At 44.0% G+C, this 15,918-nt stretch overlaps 2 protein-coding genes and 1 non-coding gene across 3 annotated transcripts in view; 1 reads left to right on the forward strand and 2 right to left on the reverse strand.

Moving 5' to 3' along the window:
• Window positions 1–4,128, reverse strand: part of LOC132762317 (octapeptide-repeat protein T2-like) — a 138,153-nt gene extending 134,025 nt beyond the window's left edge. The window contains exon 1 of the mRNA XM_067471480.1: window positions 3,918–4,128. Within this exon, the coding sequence (XP_067327581.1) occupies window positions 3,918–4,128 (211 nt within the window). The remainder of the gene's footprint in view (window positions 1–3,917) is intronic.
• Window positions 4,129–10,348: 6,220 nt separating this feature from the next.
• Window positions 10,349–10,421, reverse strand: TRNAR-UCG (transfer RNA arginine (anticodon UCG)). The gene has a single exon. It is a non-coding gene; the product is annotated as a tRNA-Arg (tRNA).
• Window positions 10,422–10,661: 240 nt separating this feature from the next.
• Window positions 10,662–15,918, forward strand: part of POLG (DNA polymerase gamma, catalytic subunit) — a 47,501-nt gene continuing 42,244 nt past the window's right edge. The window contains exons 1-3 of the mRNA XM_067471451.1: window positions 10,662–10,751; window positions 12,551–13,200; window positions 15,702–15,888. Coding sequence (XP_067327552.1) covers window positions 12,608–13,200; window positions 15,702–15,888 — 780 coding nt within the window. The 5' untranslated portion in view covers window positions 10,662–10,751; window positions 12,551–12,607. The remainder of the gene's footprint in view (window positions 10,752–12,550; window positions 13,201–15,701; window positions 15,889–15,918) is intronic.

Consider the following 15,918-nt stretch of genomic DNA (forward strand, 5'->3'; position numbering starts at 1 on the left):
GTGTACATAAGTACACATATATAAATATACATATACATACACACACACATATATATACTTGTGGTATATATATTTGTGGTATATATATGTGTGTGTGTGTGTGTATATATATATGTATAAATATATAAACATATATATATGTGTGTACATAAGTACATATATATAAATATACATATACATACACACATATATATTTGTGGTATACATATTTGTGGTATATATATGTGTGTATATATATATATTTATATGTATACATATATAAACATATATATGTGTGTACATAAGTACATATATATACATATACATACACACACATATATATTTGTGGTATATATATGTGTGTGTGTGTGTATATATATATGTATAAATATATAAACATATATATGTGCGTGTACATATGTACACACACATATATATGTTTACATATTTATACATATATATATATATATATATATATACACACACACACACACACACACACCCACACACACATACACACACACACACTGCCATATATTCCAGTTCAATATAGATAATCTGGCTTCTGAAACTGCACTGTATGGCTTTCGATATGGGGATTTGAGAATTGTTTGTTTGCATTGTAACCATGGGATACAGTAACATGAGAGTAGCTGTCCTTCCAAAGTTGCTGTGAGTTTTCCAGGCTGTCTGGCCATATTCCAGAAGCATTCTCGCCTGACATTTTGCCCACATCTATGGCAGGCATCCTCAGAGGTTGCGAGGTCTGTTGGAAACTAAGTGAGGTTTATATATCTGTGGAATAATGTCCAGGGTGGGAGAAAGAACTCTTGTCTGTTGGAGGAAAGTTTGAATGTTACAATTGGCCAACTTCATTAGCATTAAATGGCCTTGCAGCCTCAAAGCCTGTGTGCTTCCTGACTGGAGGGGGAAATCTTCTATTAGGACTACTACCCTGCCATATAAAATCCACACTATCTGCTTTGAACTGGATTATATGAGTCTACACTGCCATGTGTACAAATATAATAATTATAATGTAATACAATGTAATACTACCACTAATAATAATAATAATACAATATTATAATCATATATTTTATATTACATGTAATATTACTATGCTAATAATTTAATATTTTGTGTGTGTATATATATATATATACACACACACTAGCCGTCCCCTGCCATGCATTGCTGTGGCCATGCATTGCTGTGGCCCAGTCTGTGTATATGTGTTTTGTGTGTGTTTATATGTGTGTATGTGTGTGTGTATATATATATCTGTAAGTATATGTGTGTTTGCATATATATATATATATATATATATATATATATATATATATATATATAAATATATATATATAGAGAGAGAGAGAGGTGTATATGTGTGTGTATATATATATATATATATAGGTGTATATGTGTGTGTATATATAGGTGTATATATTTGTGTATTTGTGTGTTTATATGTGTACATGCATATTGTGTATATGTGTGTATATATTTGCGTATATATGTGTGTTTGCTTATATGTGTGTGTGCGTGTGGGTGTATATATGTGTGTGTATATATTTGTGTGTTTATTTGTGTACATGCATATTGTGTATATATGTGTATATATTTGTGTTTACATATATATGTGTGTGTGTGTGTGGGTATATATATGTGTGCGTATATATTTGTGTATTTATATGTGTGCATGTATATTGTGTATATGTGTGTATATATTTGTGTATATATGTGTGTAGGTATATTTGTGTGTTTATATGAGTACGTGCATATTGTGTATATGTGTGCGCTTGTCTATATGCATATTTGTGTGTGTATATGTATGTATGTGGATATGTATATGTGTGTGCATGTGTATATGTACATATGTATGTGTGTATATGTGTGTGTTTCTGCATATATATATATGTGTGTGTGTGTATCAATGTGTGCATGTGCATATGTATATGAGTGTATGTGTGTGTATGTATATATGGTGTATTTGTTGGGTTTTTAAGTCTGTTCCGCTGGGGGGTTTTGTGTGTGTGTGTGTGTTTATGGGTGATGGACACTCGTTAGACTGTTAGGTGTCGTGTGTCCAAATTTGGTGTCAATTCGTCCAGCGGGTTTTGAGTTATGTTAATCCCACAAACAAACATTACATTTTTATTTATATAGATATCTTGTAAGTCGCTCTTGAGTCCTCTTCGGGGTGAGAAGGGCAGCCTATTAATGTCGTAAATAATAAATAAATTAATTAATAAATTCCAGTTTAAAGCCGACAATATGGATTTTATATGGTAGTGCAGAAAGGGCTTAGAAGTCATGGTCCAAGCTTGTCAGAACATACAAAGAGTGCCTATTGCCTATTTTAGTCTGGCATTTTGTGATGGAAGGGACGACAGTGCCGCCTGGTGCACAACAAGGAAAATGGCTGAAGAATGATATAGTAAAATGGGCTGCTGGTGAGCTTTTGCAAAACCGCTCCTTAAAAATATAAAGATAATCCCGTAGGAATATCCATCTAGCAGAGTGACTTCACAAGAAAAGCTGGGAACAAAATCAACCTCTGTACATGGCGTGCATTGACCTTGCAAAGGCATTCAACACAATGAATCGCAGCGCTCTCTGGACCATCCTCCACAAAATCGGATGCCCTGTAAAATTTGTGAATATTCTGCAGCTCTTCCATGATGACATGATGGCACTGAGGCCAAACCCGGAACTCCCTGCCTTCAAGCTGATTTGACCTGCAGCAGGGAGTTCCTCAGTTCTCCATTGCCCCGCTTGGGCCAACCTGCATGAACGTGGCCACAGCAGCAGCTGCAACTCAGAAGCCTTCTCATTACTTCGCTTTCTCATTACTTCGCTTTCCCCCCCTTCCTAACATTGTAGGTAATCCCCCCAATAAAAGTATCAATTAATTGTAACTTTCCCCCCTCTCCATTGTGTCACTTTGTGTCCTTTCATGGCCTCAAACCTGTTGCATCCCAGATCAGGAAACGAGACCATATGATTAAATCCACCACGCTGGACTGTGAGAAAAACAACCCTCTTTTATTGATGAAAAATGGTTACAAAAGAAAGGTAAATGCAAAGTCAAAAAGCCACAGTAGAAACTCAGCAGTCAGGAAAAATCTTTGAACTTGAGCAAAGTTTCAAAAACAACAATACAAAAACCAGGAACCTGTTAGCATATCACTAACCATACTTGAAAACTAGAAGCCTCTGGGAATGCAGGCCATGGAACGCAGGAAATCTGCCAAGGTGATGTCTCAGTCTAAAACGTTGTTTGTTCTAACGAGACAACCGGGGGGAGGCCCCTTAAACTAAAGAAACTATTTCTTGAAACGCCCCCAGACTTTGAAGTCTGAGCCTCCCTCTCCCGTAATCTATTTGACCTTCGTAGAAACTGTAATTCACTCCTGTTTTTCCAAATCTGTTCCCTTCTGTCCTCATTAAAGAACCCAGGTGTGAGTCCCTCTGGAGAGCTATCACGGTTTGATTCTAAAACATTCTCATCAGGCTGTTTAGTTTCACTTTCCCCGCCACTGACCTCAGCATCAATAGTTTCAACACTATCAGGGAACGATATATGTTCAATGGCTTGCTCAGTTGCATCAGGAAATACAATCAGAGAATCAGGGTCACACAAAGATTGAGGCTCAGGTTCACACGGAAGCTGAACCACAACAAAACCTCTCTTTCAATGAACCTTTTTTCTCCTGGGCTGCAGATGACTGCCGGTCCTCCTGGGATGCGATTTTCGTGTCCCGGGGAGGCCGTAACTGCGTTCCCTTAAACCGCGGATACGGAAACCCCCTTGGACCCCCGTATCCACAAGTCAACGGATCACATCAAAAATGGTGTCATTCTTCTCCTGGGAGAATTCTAAGACTAATGGATATCTCGGTTTCGCTCTGCTGACCCCTCCACCTGGGAATAACCTGTTTTTTGTCTCTGAAACCTCAACCTGGAGCCCAACTGTTTTTCTGAAGACATTGCCTCGTTGCCACCATTTTGTGGATGTCCAAGGAGCCTGCTGATCTGAGAGACTGTTGCAATCACCCCATAGGATCCCCAAGATGTCGGCAGGCTGCCTTGGTCCTTGGTGAGGAGGGATCTGTAGTTCTCTCCGTGGATCTTGATCTCCGACATTGGCAGTCGGTTCATAAGAACTCTGTGGACTCTGGGACACCTTTCCCACTTGCCTCCCCTGGTTTTTATAACTTTGGTCAACTTTCCCCAACTTTCAAGGACTTTTGAAAACTTTCTGGAACTTCTCTCCCCCCCTCCCCCCCCCCCCCCAAGCCCTATGGACTCCCTTTTCATGATTATGGGATGATATGATTTCATGATTATGAACTCCTTTTTGGACTCTGGTGGGTGGGATGGATGTATATGAAATTCCTTTTTGCTTCATTATTCCTTATGTATCTCCCCTGAATCTCATGTATGCGTCTGTATATGAAATATGGGAAGCCACCCTTTCGTGACCCCAGCAAGACCCCACCAGCCTTGGGAAGTTCATTTCCTGAAGCAAATCCCTATTGATTTAAGGTTTCCAACAAAGACTGGTTGCATGACAATAGCCAGGCTCTGCTTGGGTTTCGGAGCAGGACCGCCCGAGAAGGAGCCCCATGGTGAACTGGTCATCTACCAACAAAGAGACATCCTGCCTTCAGGGAAGGTCAGGATGTCCCAGCCTTCCTCTTCATTGTCATTTCCCCTTGGACTGAAGCTTCCCTAGATAACATCAACTAATCCAATATCTGAGTCAAGGAAATACCAGGGCTTGGCGATCGTGCCAGCCATACCTGCATACCTCAACCTTTCAAAACAATACCCGGCCATGTTGAGGAATCTTTTGGGTTTATCGCCGGTCATCAGGAAACACATTGAGTCATCTTAATCCACTCATCTAGACTCTCAGGTCATTGTTTTTCTCCCGGACCGCCTCATCCGCTCTCATTGGGCAAGAACTTGAAGCGGCACAGGCTCTCTGATTGGCTGAGGCCAATGATGACAGTCTTAGAATTCTCCCAGGAGAAGATTGACACCATTTTCGAAGCGATCTGTTAACTCGTGGATACGGGGGCCTGAAGGGTCTCAGTATCCGCAGTTTAAGGGAACGCAGTTTTGGCCTCCCCGGGATGCGAGAATCACATCCCAGGAGGGCTGGCAGCCATCTGCAGCCCAGGAGAAGAAAGGTTTATTAAAAGAGAAGTCTGAGGCAATGAAAGGACACAAAGTAACACCATGGAGAGGGAAAAGGTTACAATTAATTGCTACTCTTTATTGGGGGGATTAGTTACAATGTTAGGAAGGGGAAAAAGCAAAGAAATGAGAAGGGTTCTGAGTTGCAGCTGCTGCTAGGCCACGTTCATGTGGTTGGCCCAAGCGGGGCATTGGAGAACTGTGGAACTCCCTGCTGCATGAGAGTTCAGCTTGAAGGCAGGGAGCTCTGCTTTTGGTCTCAACTGGACAACAAGGGATCACCTAAGTAAGTAAGTAAGTAAGTAAGTAATCCATCTCAAAGCAAATCTTCAGGATTTTATATGACAGTGTACATCCAGCCTAGTTCAAAGCATATAATCTGGATTCAGAAACTGGATTATATTGCAGTAAAGATGGGGGCCTGTCTTGTCATCTGGTGTGGCTACTGTTACTAAGGGCCTTTCTTCTTTGGAGGCTTTGAAATAGAAGCTAGATGGCCATCTGTCGGGGGTGCTTTAAATGTGATTTTCCTGCTTTTTGGCAGAATGGGGTTGGACTGGATGGCCCATGAGGTCTCTTCCAACTCTATGCACAGCTATATAATCCAGGTGATCAAATCAGATAATCCACAATGGGATTATATTAATCTACACTGCCATATAATCCAGTTAATATGGATTTTACATGGCAGTGTTGAAGGGAGTAGAAGAAAAGGACTCCAGGTGCTCTATTTACAGTTACAGATGCTCTTTAACATCTACATGAAACTGCTGGGAGAGGTCATCCGGAGTTTTGGAGTTAGGTGCCACCTCTATGCAGATGACGTACAACTCTACTACTCTTTCCCACCTAACTCCAAGGAAGCCTCTCGGGTGCTGGACGAGTGCCTGGCCGCTGTGTCCATCTGGATGAGGAGGAACAAGCTGAAGATCAATCCTGACAAGACAAAGGTCCTCCTGGTCGATCGCAAACCAGATCGGGGTATAGAGTGGCAACCTGTGTTGGACGGGGTTACACTCCCCTTGAAGCCACAGGTCCGCAGTTTGGGAGTCCTCTTGGATTCAACGCTCACGCTTGAGGCTCAGGCGTCGGCGGTGTCTGGGAGGGCTTTTGCACAACTGAGACTCGTGCACCAACTGCGACCGTACCTCACGAAGGCTGATCTGGCCGGGGTGGTCCATGCCTTGGTCACCTCTAGGTTGGATTACTGCAATACGCTCTACGTGGGGCTGCCCTTGAAAACGGCTCGGAAGTTCCAACTGGTCCAATGGGCAGCGGCCAGGATGTTAACTGGGCCCCTTACAGAGAGAGGTCAACCCTCCTGTTCAAGGAGCTCCACTGGCTGCCGTTTATCTTCCGAGCCCAATTCAAGGTGCAGGTGCTTACCTACAAAGCACCTGCACCTGAACGGTTTGGGACCATCCTGCCTGCGTGACCGCATCTCCGCTTATGAACCCACGCGTTCTCTTCGTTCATCCGGAGAGGCCCTGCTCGTGATTCCGCCTGCGTCACAAGCACGTTTGGTGGGGACGCGAGACAGGGCCTTTTCTGTGGTGGCCCCCCTCCCCAAAGATCTTAGACAGGCCCCTACCCTGGCAGTCTTCAGAAAGAACTTGAAGACCTGGCTGTTCCGATGTGCCTTTCCAGAATAGGAAAACTCCAATAACAAGTCCCAGAAGCACTTTAGTAGGAATTAAGATTGCTGCACACTGCACACTGCACTTACCCTATCATCCTTACATATCACCTGTCACATCAGCACTTTTAACCTTGTCCCCATTACTCTGTCCTTGTGTATTGTTTTATTGCTTGTTGTTTAATATTGCTTTAATTTTTTTTAATTTGCTTTAGGTTGTGTATTGTTATGTTGTGTTTTGAGGCCTTGGCCTTTGTAAGCCGCATCGAGTCCTTCGGGAGATGCTTTTCTTCTTGTTGTTGTTGTTCATTTGTTCAGTCGTCTCCGACTCTTCGTGACCTCATGGACCAGCCCACGCCAGAGCTCCCTGTCGGCCGTTACCACCCCCAGCTCCTTCAAGATCAGTCCAGTCACTTCAAGGATGCCATCCATCCACCTTGCCCTTGGTCGGCCCCTCTTCCTTTTGCCTTCCACATTCCCCAGCATCATTGTCTTCTCTAGGCTTTGTCTCTAGTCTCCTTCCCTCACTTCCACTTTGTCTCGAGTATCTTTCCCTCCAGTGAGCAGCCGGGCTTTATTTCCTGGAGGATGGACTGGTTGGATCTTCTCGCAGTCCAAGGCACTCTCAGCACTTTCCTCCAACACCACAGCTCAAAAGCATCGATCTTCCTTCGCTCGGCCTTCCCTCAGGTCCAGCTCTCACATCCGTAGGTGACTACAGGGAAGACCATGGCTTGGACTAGGCAATGGATCTTGGTTGCCAGTCTGATGTCTCTACTCTTGACTATTTTATCGAGACTGGACATTGCTCTCCTCCCAAGAAGGAAGCGTCTTCTGATTTCCTGGCCACAGTCTGCATCTGCAGTAATCTTTGCACCTAGAGATACAAAGTCTGTCACGGCCTCCACGTTTTCTCCCTCTATTTCCCAGTTGTCAATCATTCTTGTTGCCATAATCTTGGTTTTTTTGATGTTGAGCTGCAACCCGGCTTTTGCGCTTTCTTCTTTCACCTTGATTAGAAGGCTCCTCAGCTCCTCCTCGCTTTCGGCCATCAGAGTGGTGTCATCTGCATATCTGAGGTTGTTAATGTTTCTTCCAGCAATTTCCACCCCAGCTTTGCATTCCTCAAGCCCCGCACATCCTCGCATGATGTGCTCTGCACACACGTTAAAAAGGTTGGGTGAGAGGATGCAGCCTTGCCGTACGCCTTTCCCAATCTTGAACCCGTCTCCTGATCCGTGGTCAGTTCTGACTGTGGCTACTTGGTCCTTGTACAGATTCCTCAGGAGAGAGGGAAGGGGGCTTGGGATGCCCATCCCACCAAGAACTTGCCACCATTTATTGTGATCCACATAATATATCTATATTATATCTATATCGATATATACAATAAAAGAGAATGTATGTATGTATGTATGTGTGCGGAGGGCGGACATGTATGTGGCAGATTTCTGATTGGCTGCCACTTTCACAGGCCACTGTGACCAGCACGGGTGACAGACCTGGACCAAACTTGGCACACATAACCCCCATGACCCACTTTATGAGACAAGGTGGATGCATCGGGAGATGCTAGCAGGGTACAAATAAAGTTAATAATAGGTTCTTGTGGGTTTTTTCGGGCTATGGGGCCATGTTCTAGAGGCATTTTCTCCTGACGTTTCGCCTGCATCTATGGCAAGCATCCTCAGAGGTAGTGAGGTCTGTTGGAAGTAGGACAATGGGTTTATATATCTGTGGAATGGCTTGGGTGGGGCAAAGAGCTCTTCTCTGCTGGAGCTAGGTGTGAATGTTTCAACTGATCACCTTCATTAGCATTTGAAGGCCTGGCTGAGCCTGGGAAAATATCTTGTTGAGAGGTGTTAATCTGTGCCTGGTTGTTTCCTCTCTGCTGTTTTGCTGTTGTAATTTTAAAGTATTTTAATCCTGGTAGCCAGATTTTGTTCATTTTCATGGTCTCTTCCTTTCTGTTGAAATTGTCCACATGCTTCTTGTGGATTTCAATGGCTTCTCTGTGTAGTCTGACATGGTGGTTGTTGGAGTGGTCCAGCACTTCTGTCTTCTCAAATTATTTATTTATTTATTTATTTATTTATTTATTTATTTATTTGCCTGACTTCTATACCACTGTTCTCAGCCCGAAGGCGACTCACAGCGGTTCACAACAAATACGAACAGCAAAAATTCAGTGCTACAGTATAGAAACAGTTAACAACCGAACACATTACACAATTAATAAACAGTTACTACAATACCCATTCACTGTCGTCTCGTCATCAAAAACATGTTCCAGATTTGTCATCCATTGTTCCATTCCAGTGTTCATTAACCAATCATTGCACTCATTATTGGAACGCCTGCTCAAACAGCCAGGTCTTCACTTTTTTGCGGAATACCATTAGAGATGGTGCTAATCTAATGTCTGTGGGAAGGGCGTTCCACAGCCGAGGAGCCACCACCGAGAAGGCCCTGTCTCTCGTTCCCGACAGCCGAGCTTGAGAAGCAGGCGGGATCGAGAGCAGGGTCTCCTTGGAAGATCTCAAAGTCCTGGTGTGTCCAGGCTGGTTTCTCAGGTGCTCTGCTATGGCTGACTTCGCTGGTTGAAGTAGTCTGCCGTGCCTTTCATGTTCCTTGATGCGTGTCTGGGCAATGCTGCGTTTGGTGGTCCCTCTGGAGACTTCTTGTCCACAGCTGCATGGTACACGGTAGACTCCAGCAAGAGATTTTCCCAGGCTCAGGCAGGCCTTCAAATGCTAATGAAGGTGGTTAGTGGAAACATTCACACCTAGCTCCAGCAGAGAAGAGCTCTTTGCCCCACCCCAGCCATTCCACAGATATATAAACCCATTGTCCTAATTCCAAGAGACCTCACTACCTCTGAGGATGCTTGCCATAGATGCAGGCGAAACGTCAGGAGAGAATGCCTCTAGAACATGGCCATATAGCCCGAAAAAACCTACAACAACCCACTAATTAAGGTGGTCAGTTGAAACATTCACACCTAGCTCCAGCAGAGAAGAGCTCTTTGCCCCACCCCAGCCATTCCACAGATATATAAACCCATTGTCCTAATTCCAACAGACCTCACTACCTCTGAGGATGCTTGCCATAGATGCAGGCGAAACGTCAGGAGAAAATGCCTCTAGAACATGGCCATATAGCCTGAAAAAATCCACAAGAACCTAGTGATTCCAGCCATGAAAGCCTTCGACAATACAAAGTTAATAATAATAATAATAATAATAATATTTTCTAGTTTAGCTCCATTTGGGTCCATTGCTTCCACACATTCTGCATTTCAGGAATGTTAACTAGATGCAAACATGTTTATGCAAGGCAGGAAATACATATTTTCTGTCTGTTGCTATTCAAACTTAAATCCCAGGGAGTAGAAAACAAGAAATCTGGTTAGAAGCTGTCGAGAGGTCGGCATAAAAAGTATGCTTCATTTTAAATGAATTTATATTTTAATTTTAAATGGGAACAAAATATTGTGAGACCCCTTTCTCAGTCTCGCATGCTCTGCGACCGCGGCAGGACTCGAACCTGCAATCTTCTGATCCGAAGTCAGACGCCTTATCCATTAGGCCACGCGGCCCCGTTGAAACAACACTTTCCGCTAGACGTATAGGAAGCAATGGGGAGGGGGCGGGGAAATCGCACTCACGAGGCCATTTTGGAACGTACCATTTTGGCTTGAGAGGGAGACGCGTTTCTCAGAGGAGGAGGAAAAAAAGCTTCTGCAAATGAAAACACCTCACTTTCAAAACACACCACGTGGTAAAAATATTACTCTTTATCTGAAGTGGCTTGAAACCCTTTTCAAAGCAACAAGGAACTGTTTTGGGGTTTTTAAGATTTTCCTAGGACCCCCCTTTTCCCTCATTGGACGAGACCAGACCAGGAAAAGGCATGGACTGAGAGGAAGGTTAGAGTGTGTTGTGTGGTGTTTTGTGTTGTGTAATGTTTTTGTGTGATTTTAGAGGGTTTTCACTACTATTTTGAAGAATTCTGTATCTAATTCTGTTTTAATGTATATCTGTTGTGGGTTTTATATTGGAAATTGTATTGTTTTGAATGGTTTAGCTCAGGCATGGGCCCACCTGGGCCTTCCAGGTGTTTTGGACTCCAACTCCCATCATTCCTAACAGCCTCAGGTTTTTTCCCCCTTTTCCCTGGACTTTATCCAAGCTCAGAAGGGCTATAGTTCAGAGGAAAGAACAGACAAAACTATCTCCAATTATTCCTTGCCTGCAAAGGTGGTCCACCCCTTAGTTACATTTTGGATGGACTACTGCAATACACTCTACGTGGGGCTGCCCTTGAAGACGGTTCGGAAACTGCAGTTAGTGCAGATAGCAGCAGCCAAGTTTCTAATGAGAGCTTTACATGTTCAGATGGAATCTTCTTCGACAATACATTAGACATTGGGCACCACAATTCAAGAGAGAGATTGACAAGCTGGAATGTATCCAGAGGAAGGCGACTAAAATTGGAGGGGACGTAGTTTTAAAAAGGGAATTTTCATATATTTCCCCTATGCCCATATGTCATGATTTACTGCCATATTGTCCTATTTCTGCAGTAGGCCTTTGTTCACAGAAAATGCTGATTGTTTGAGAAATCAGTGCTCCAAAGAAGAAGTTACTATTCAAGGGTAACAACATATCCGGACAAAACCAGCTAGCTGTTTGCTAGATAGAACCCCCAAATTTCCCAGTCGCTCTGAAGCCATGTTTGCAACAGACTAACAGATAAGATACAGTCATGGTCAGAGAACAATGGACCATAGTTATGTTATAGTTGTGCCATTGTTAGGATCCCACGTGTGCTATAATGTCAATCAAAATCATAAACAACTAATGAACAACTGCATAGCTAACTTAGACCAATGAAATGATTTGTCTTTGGGAACCAATGAGATGATTGATTTCTATGTACCAATCAAACTGTTTTAATGAAAGTCATAAATAATCAATGCAACCAACTTTAGGGTGGACAAACCCCTTTATTGCATTCCTATATGCATGTTTGTCACTATTGCTTCAGCTGCGCAATAAATAGCATTTTGCAGTTTTAAAGATTCAACTTTCGTGGTATCCTTCCTCGCCCTCCTTGGGAAGGGGCAATCTGCTCTTGGATTTTGGATTTGTGGATTGATTATCTTTTTGGTTTTTGCCCCTACAAAATGATCAAGGGTCTGGAGAACAAGCCCCATGAGGAGCGGCTTAAGGCGCTGGGCATGTTTAGCCTGAAGAAGAGAAGGCTGAGAGGAGATATGATAGCCATGTATAAATATGTGAGAGGAAGCCACAGGGAGGAGGAGGGAGCAAGCTTGTTTTCTGCTTCCCTGGAGACTCGGACGCAATGGAACAATGGCTTCAAACTACAAGAGAGGAGATTCCATCTGAACATGAGGAAGAACTTCCTGACTGTGAGAGCCGTTCAGCAGTGGAACTCTCTGCCCCGGAGTGTGGTGGAGGCTCCTTCTTTGGAAGCTTTTAAACAGAGGCTGGATGGCCATCTTTCAGGGGTGATTTGAATGCAGTATTCTTGCTTCTTGGCAGAATGGGGTTGGACTGGATGGCTCATGACGTCTCTTCCAACTCTTTGATTCTAGGATTCTATCATTGTTTTTCTGCTGTTGCTTTTATTTTGTCTCCTGATGGATCAAAGAGATGGGGAAATGCCACGCTGAGCTTCACTTTTTGTTTTCTCTCCTGATAGATGTGAGCTCATAAGAAAAAGAGATCTACGCAACCTCTGTGCTGCATCTTGGTGAGGATGAGACACTTGGTACAGAAGATTCCGTTAGCAAGTCCGTTTGTGTTACGGAAGGTACGAAGATGGTCCTCGAGTTCCTCTGCAAAGCACCTTTGGCAGGAAGACCCAGCGCAAGATGCCAGTGCAGCACCGAAACAGCCACGCGTGAATCCCCTTGGTATACAGATGCTTTCCAAGGGTCTTCATGAGCAGATTTTCCGGGGGACTCAGGTACAGTATTCGGAGGAAGACGTCCAGAAGAGTGTGGAACACCTCCAGAAGCACGACTTGTGGGGCAAAGAGACGTCCACCCTTCCTGATGTCGAGCTGCAGCTGCCACGGATGTATGGGTCCAACATCGACGAGCACTTCCGCATTTTGGCCCAGAAGCAGAGCCTCCCATACCTTGAGGCTGCGAAGGAGCTCCTTCAGTGCGAGATGCCAGCGATGCCCCTGGAATGGGCGTTTGAAGCGGGGTGGACACAGTACAGACCGAATGGGGAGAGGAGAGCGGTGGATTTCCCAGACGAGCGAGCTTTGGTGTTTGATGTGGAGGTCTGCATGGAGGAAGGACGTTGCCCCACGCTGGCGGTGGCTGTTTCCCCAAATGCCTGGTAGGATGGAGGAAGCTCTGTGCGGGCAGCCCCCAAGTTACAAACAAAATAGGTTCTATAGGATTGTTCTTAAGTTGAATTTGTATGTACCATATATGCTTGAGTATAAACTGACCCGGATTAATAATAATAATAATAATTTTTAAAAAAACTTTATATTATTATTATTATTATTATTATTATTATAACTTTATTTGTACCCCGCTAGCATCTCCCAAGGGACTCGATGCGGCTTACAACAGGCCGAAGCCACAGAACAACAATACAGCAAAACAATACAAAGCAAATTAAAAACAGTTAAGCAAGTAAACAAAACAGTAACAATACATCAGACAGTTATTAAAACTGGGCCGGCCAGAGTAGTGGGTACAGGATTAAAAGTGCTGATATTGTGGGAGGAATATAGGGTTATAACATAAGTGCAGTGTGCGGTGTGCAGTGATCGTGGTTCTACTAAAGTGCATCTGGGACTTGGTGTTGAGGTTCCTAATCTGGAAAGGCACATCGGAACAGCCAGGTTTTCAGGTTCTTCCTGAAGATTGCCAGTGTGGGGGCCTGTCTAAGATCTTTCGGGAGGGCATTCCAAAGTCGGGGGGCCACTACAGAAAAGGCTGTGTCTCGCGTCCCCACCAAGCGCGCTTGCGACGCAGGCGGGATCACGAGCAGGCGGGATCACGACCCCGCTACCATCTCCCCCAGGGACTCAGTGCAGCTTACATGAGGCCAAGCCCACAATACATCAGTTAAAACAATAACAACAGTAATACAAAACAATAAAATAAAACTCATAAACAGAAAATAAGCAATAAACATTAAATAACACGACAGCATTTAAAAACCTATGGCTGGGCTAAATGTAATAATCAAAATTTTAAAATAATGCTGAGCATGACCAAGTAAAATATAACTAGGATAAATTTTTTGGAGAGGAATAGGGCATGCAGACAATCCTAGATCACTAATAAAGTGCATTTAGGGACATATTGCTGAGAATTTCCTTATTCTGGGAAGGCACTAGAACAACCGTGTTTTCAGGCTCCTCCTAAAGACTGCCGGAGTTGGGGCATGCCTGATGTCCTTGGGGAGTGAGTTCCAGAGTCGAGGGGCCACCACCGAGAAGGCCCTGTCCCTCGTCCCCACCAATCGCGCTTGCGATGGAGGTGGGAGCACGAGCAGGGCCTCTCCAGATGATCGAAGAGATCGTGTGGCTTCGTACATGGAAATGCCGTCACACAGGTAGGCGGGTCCCAAACCGTTTAGGGTTTTGTAGGTAAGAACCTGCACCTTGAATTGGGACCGGAAAATGAACGGCAGCCAATGGAGCTCCTTAAACAGGAGGGTTGACCGCTCCCTGTAAGGAGCACCAGTTAACAACCTGGCTGCCGCCCATTGGACCAATTGAAATTTCTGGACCGTTTTCAAGGGCAGCCCCACATAGAGTGCATTGCAGTAATCCAATCTGGAGGTGACTAAGGCATGGACCACCCTGGGCAGATTCGCCTTCACGAGGTACGGTCGCAGTTGGCACACGAGTCTTAATTGTGCAAAGGCCCTCCCGGCCACTGCCGATGCCTGAGCTTCAAGCGTCAGTGATGAATATAAGCATTACAGCAGCTACATTTGCAAGATTTTTAGGCTGCAGTTGGTCAATAATTTCAAACCATTTCCCAGACATTCCTAAACAAAACAGTAGAGAAAAAAAGGTACTATTTCATATACCGTATATACTCGAGTATAAGCCGACCTGAATATAAGCATTACAACAGCTACATTTGCAAGGTTTTCAGACTATATATTTATATCTATATAGGATTTGCAGAGACTTGTAAACATGTGAGGGGAAAATTAATATATAAAAATAATGTATACATGTAGATACTCTGTTTTCCATGTATTTATTTGTTTGCCTTATATGTGAAAGACCTATGGTTTAAGCATCGAATAAACTCGACGACTTACATTTAGATACACACACACACACACACACAAAAAAGCCAGGAAATCGGGTGGGATTGAAAGAGAGCCATATAAACAAAGAGTACATGAAACTCTATCTCCTTCCCTCCCTTTTGACTGGAAAAGAAAACACACTGTTAAGGGAGATAAGAGGAGAGAGAAATATATCCTATATTGCAAGCTATGACCTTGACCCCATTATAAGCCAAGGAAGCCTTTTTCCGCTCAAAAAACGGCTGAATAACTTCTTATGCAGTACCTTTTTATGAAGCATAGCTGAAGCATCTTTTGCAGAGTCCATTGGAAATGCTGCACAAGATTCATGTAAATGTCTACAACTTTTACTGCTCCTAATTTTTTCAGGACCCAATATTGAGCTAAAGGAACCCGATTTGGGGTCAGGACCCACAGTTGAAAGACCTTTTTCCAAATTTACTAAGGCATTAAAATCCATGCAGAAATTAGTTTGGGTGCTGGTCCCTACTCATGTTTTGTTGCTTCACACGGCTGTGAATAATATGAAGATGGGTATGCTTGGTCCTTAGGTATTCGTGGTGCAGCAAGCGGCTCTTAGAGCAACGATACACCTGGTCCAGCCAGCTGACTCTGTCCGACCTCATACCCCTGGAAAGGGGCAGTGGCTTCACCAAGCAAGATGGGCAGGAGAGGCTGGTGGTGGGCCACAACGTCTCTTTTGACCGCGCACACATCAAGGAGCAGTACATGATCCAGGTAAATCCTCCTCTCCTGTCAGTTTGGCCA

This window comes from Anolis sagrei, chromosome 9 (assembly GCF_037176765.1).
Source record: "Anolis sagrei isolate rAnoSag1 chromosome 9, rAnoSag1.mat, whole genome shotgun sequence".
In the NCBI taxonomy this organism is placed as follows: Eukaryota; Metazoa; Chordata; class Lepidosauria; order Squamata; family Dactyloidae; genus Anolis; species Anolis sagrei.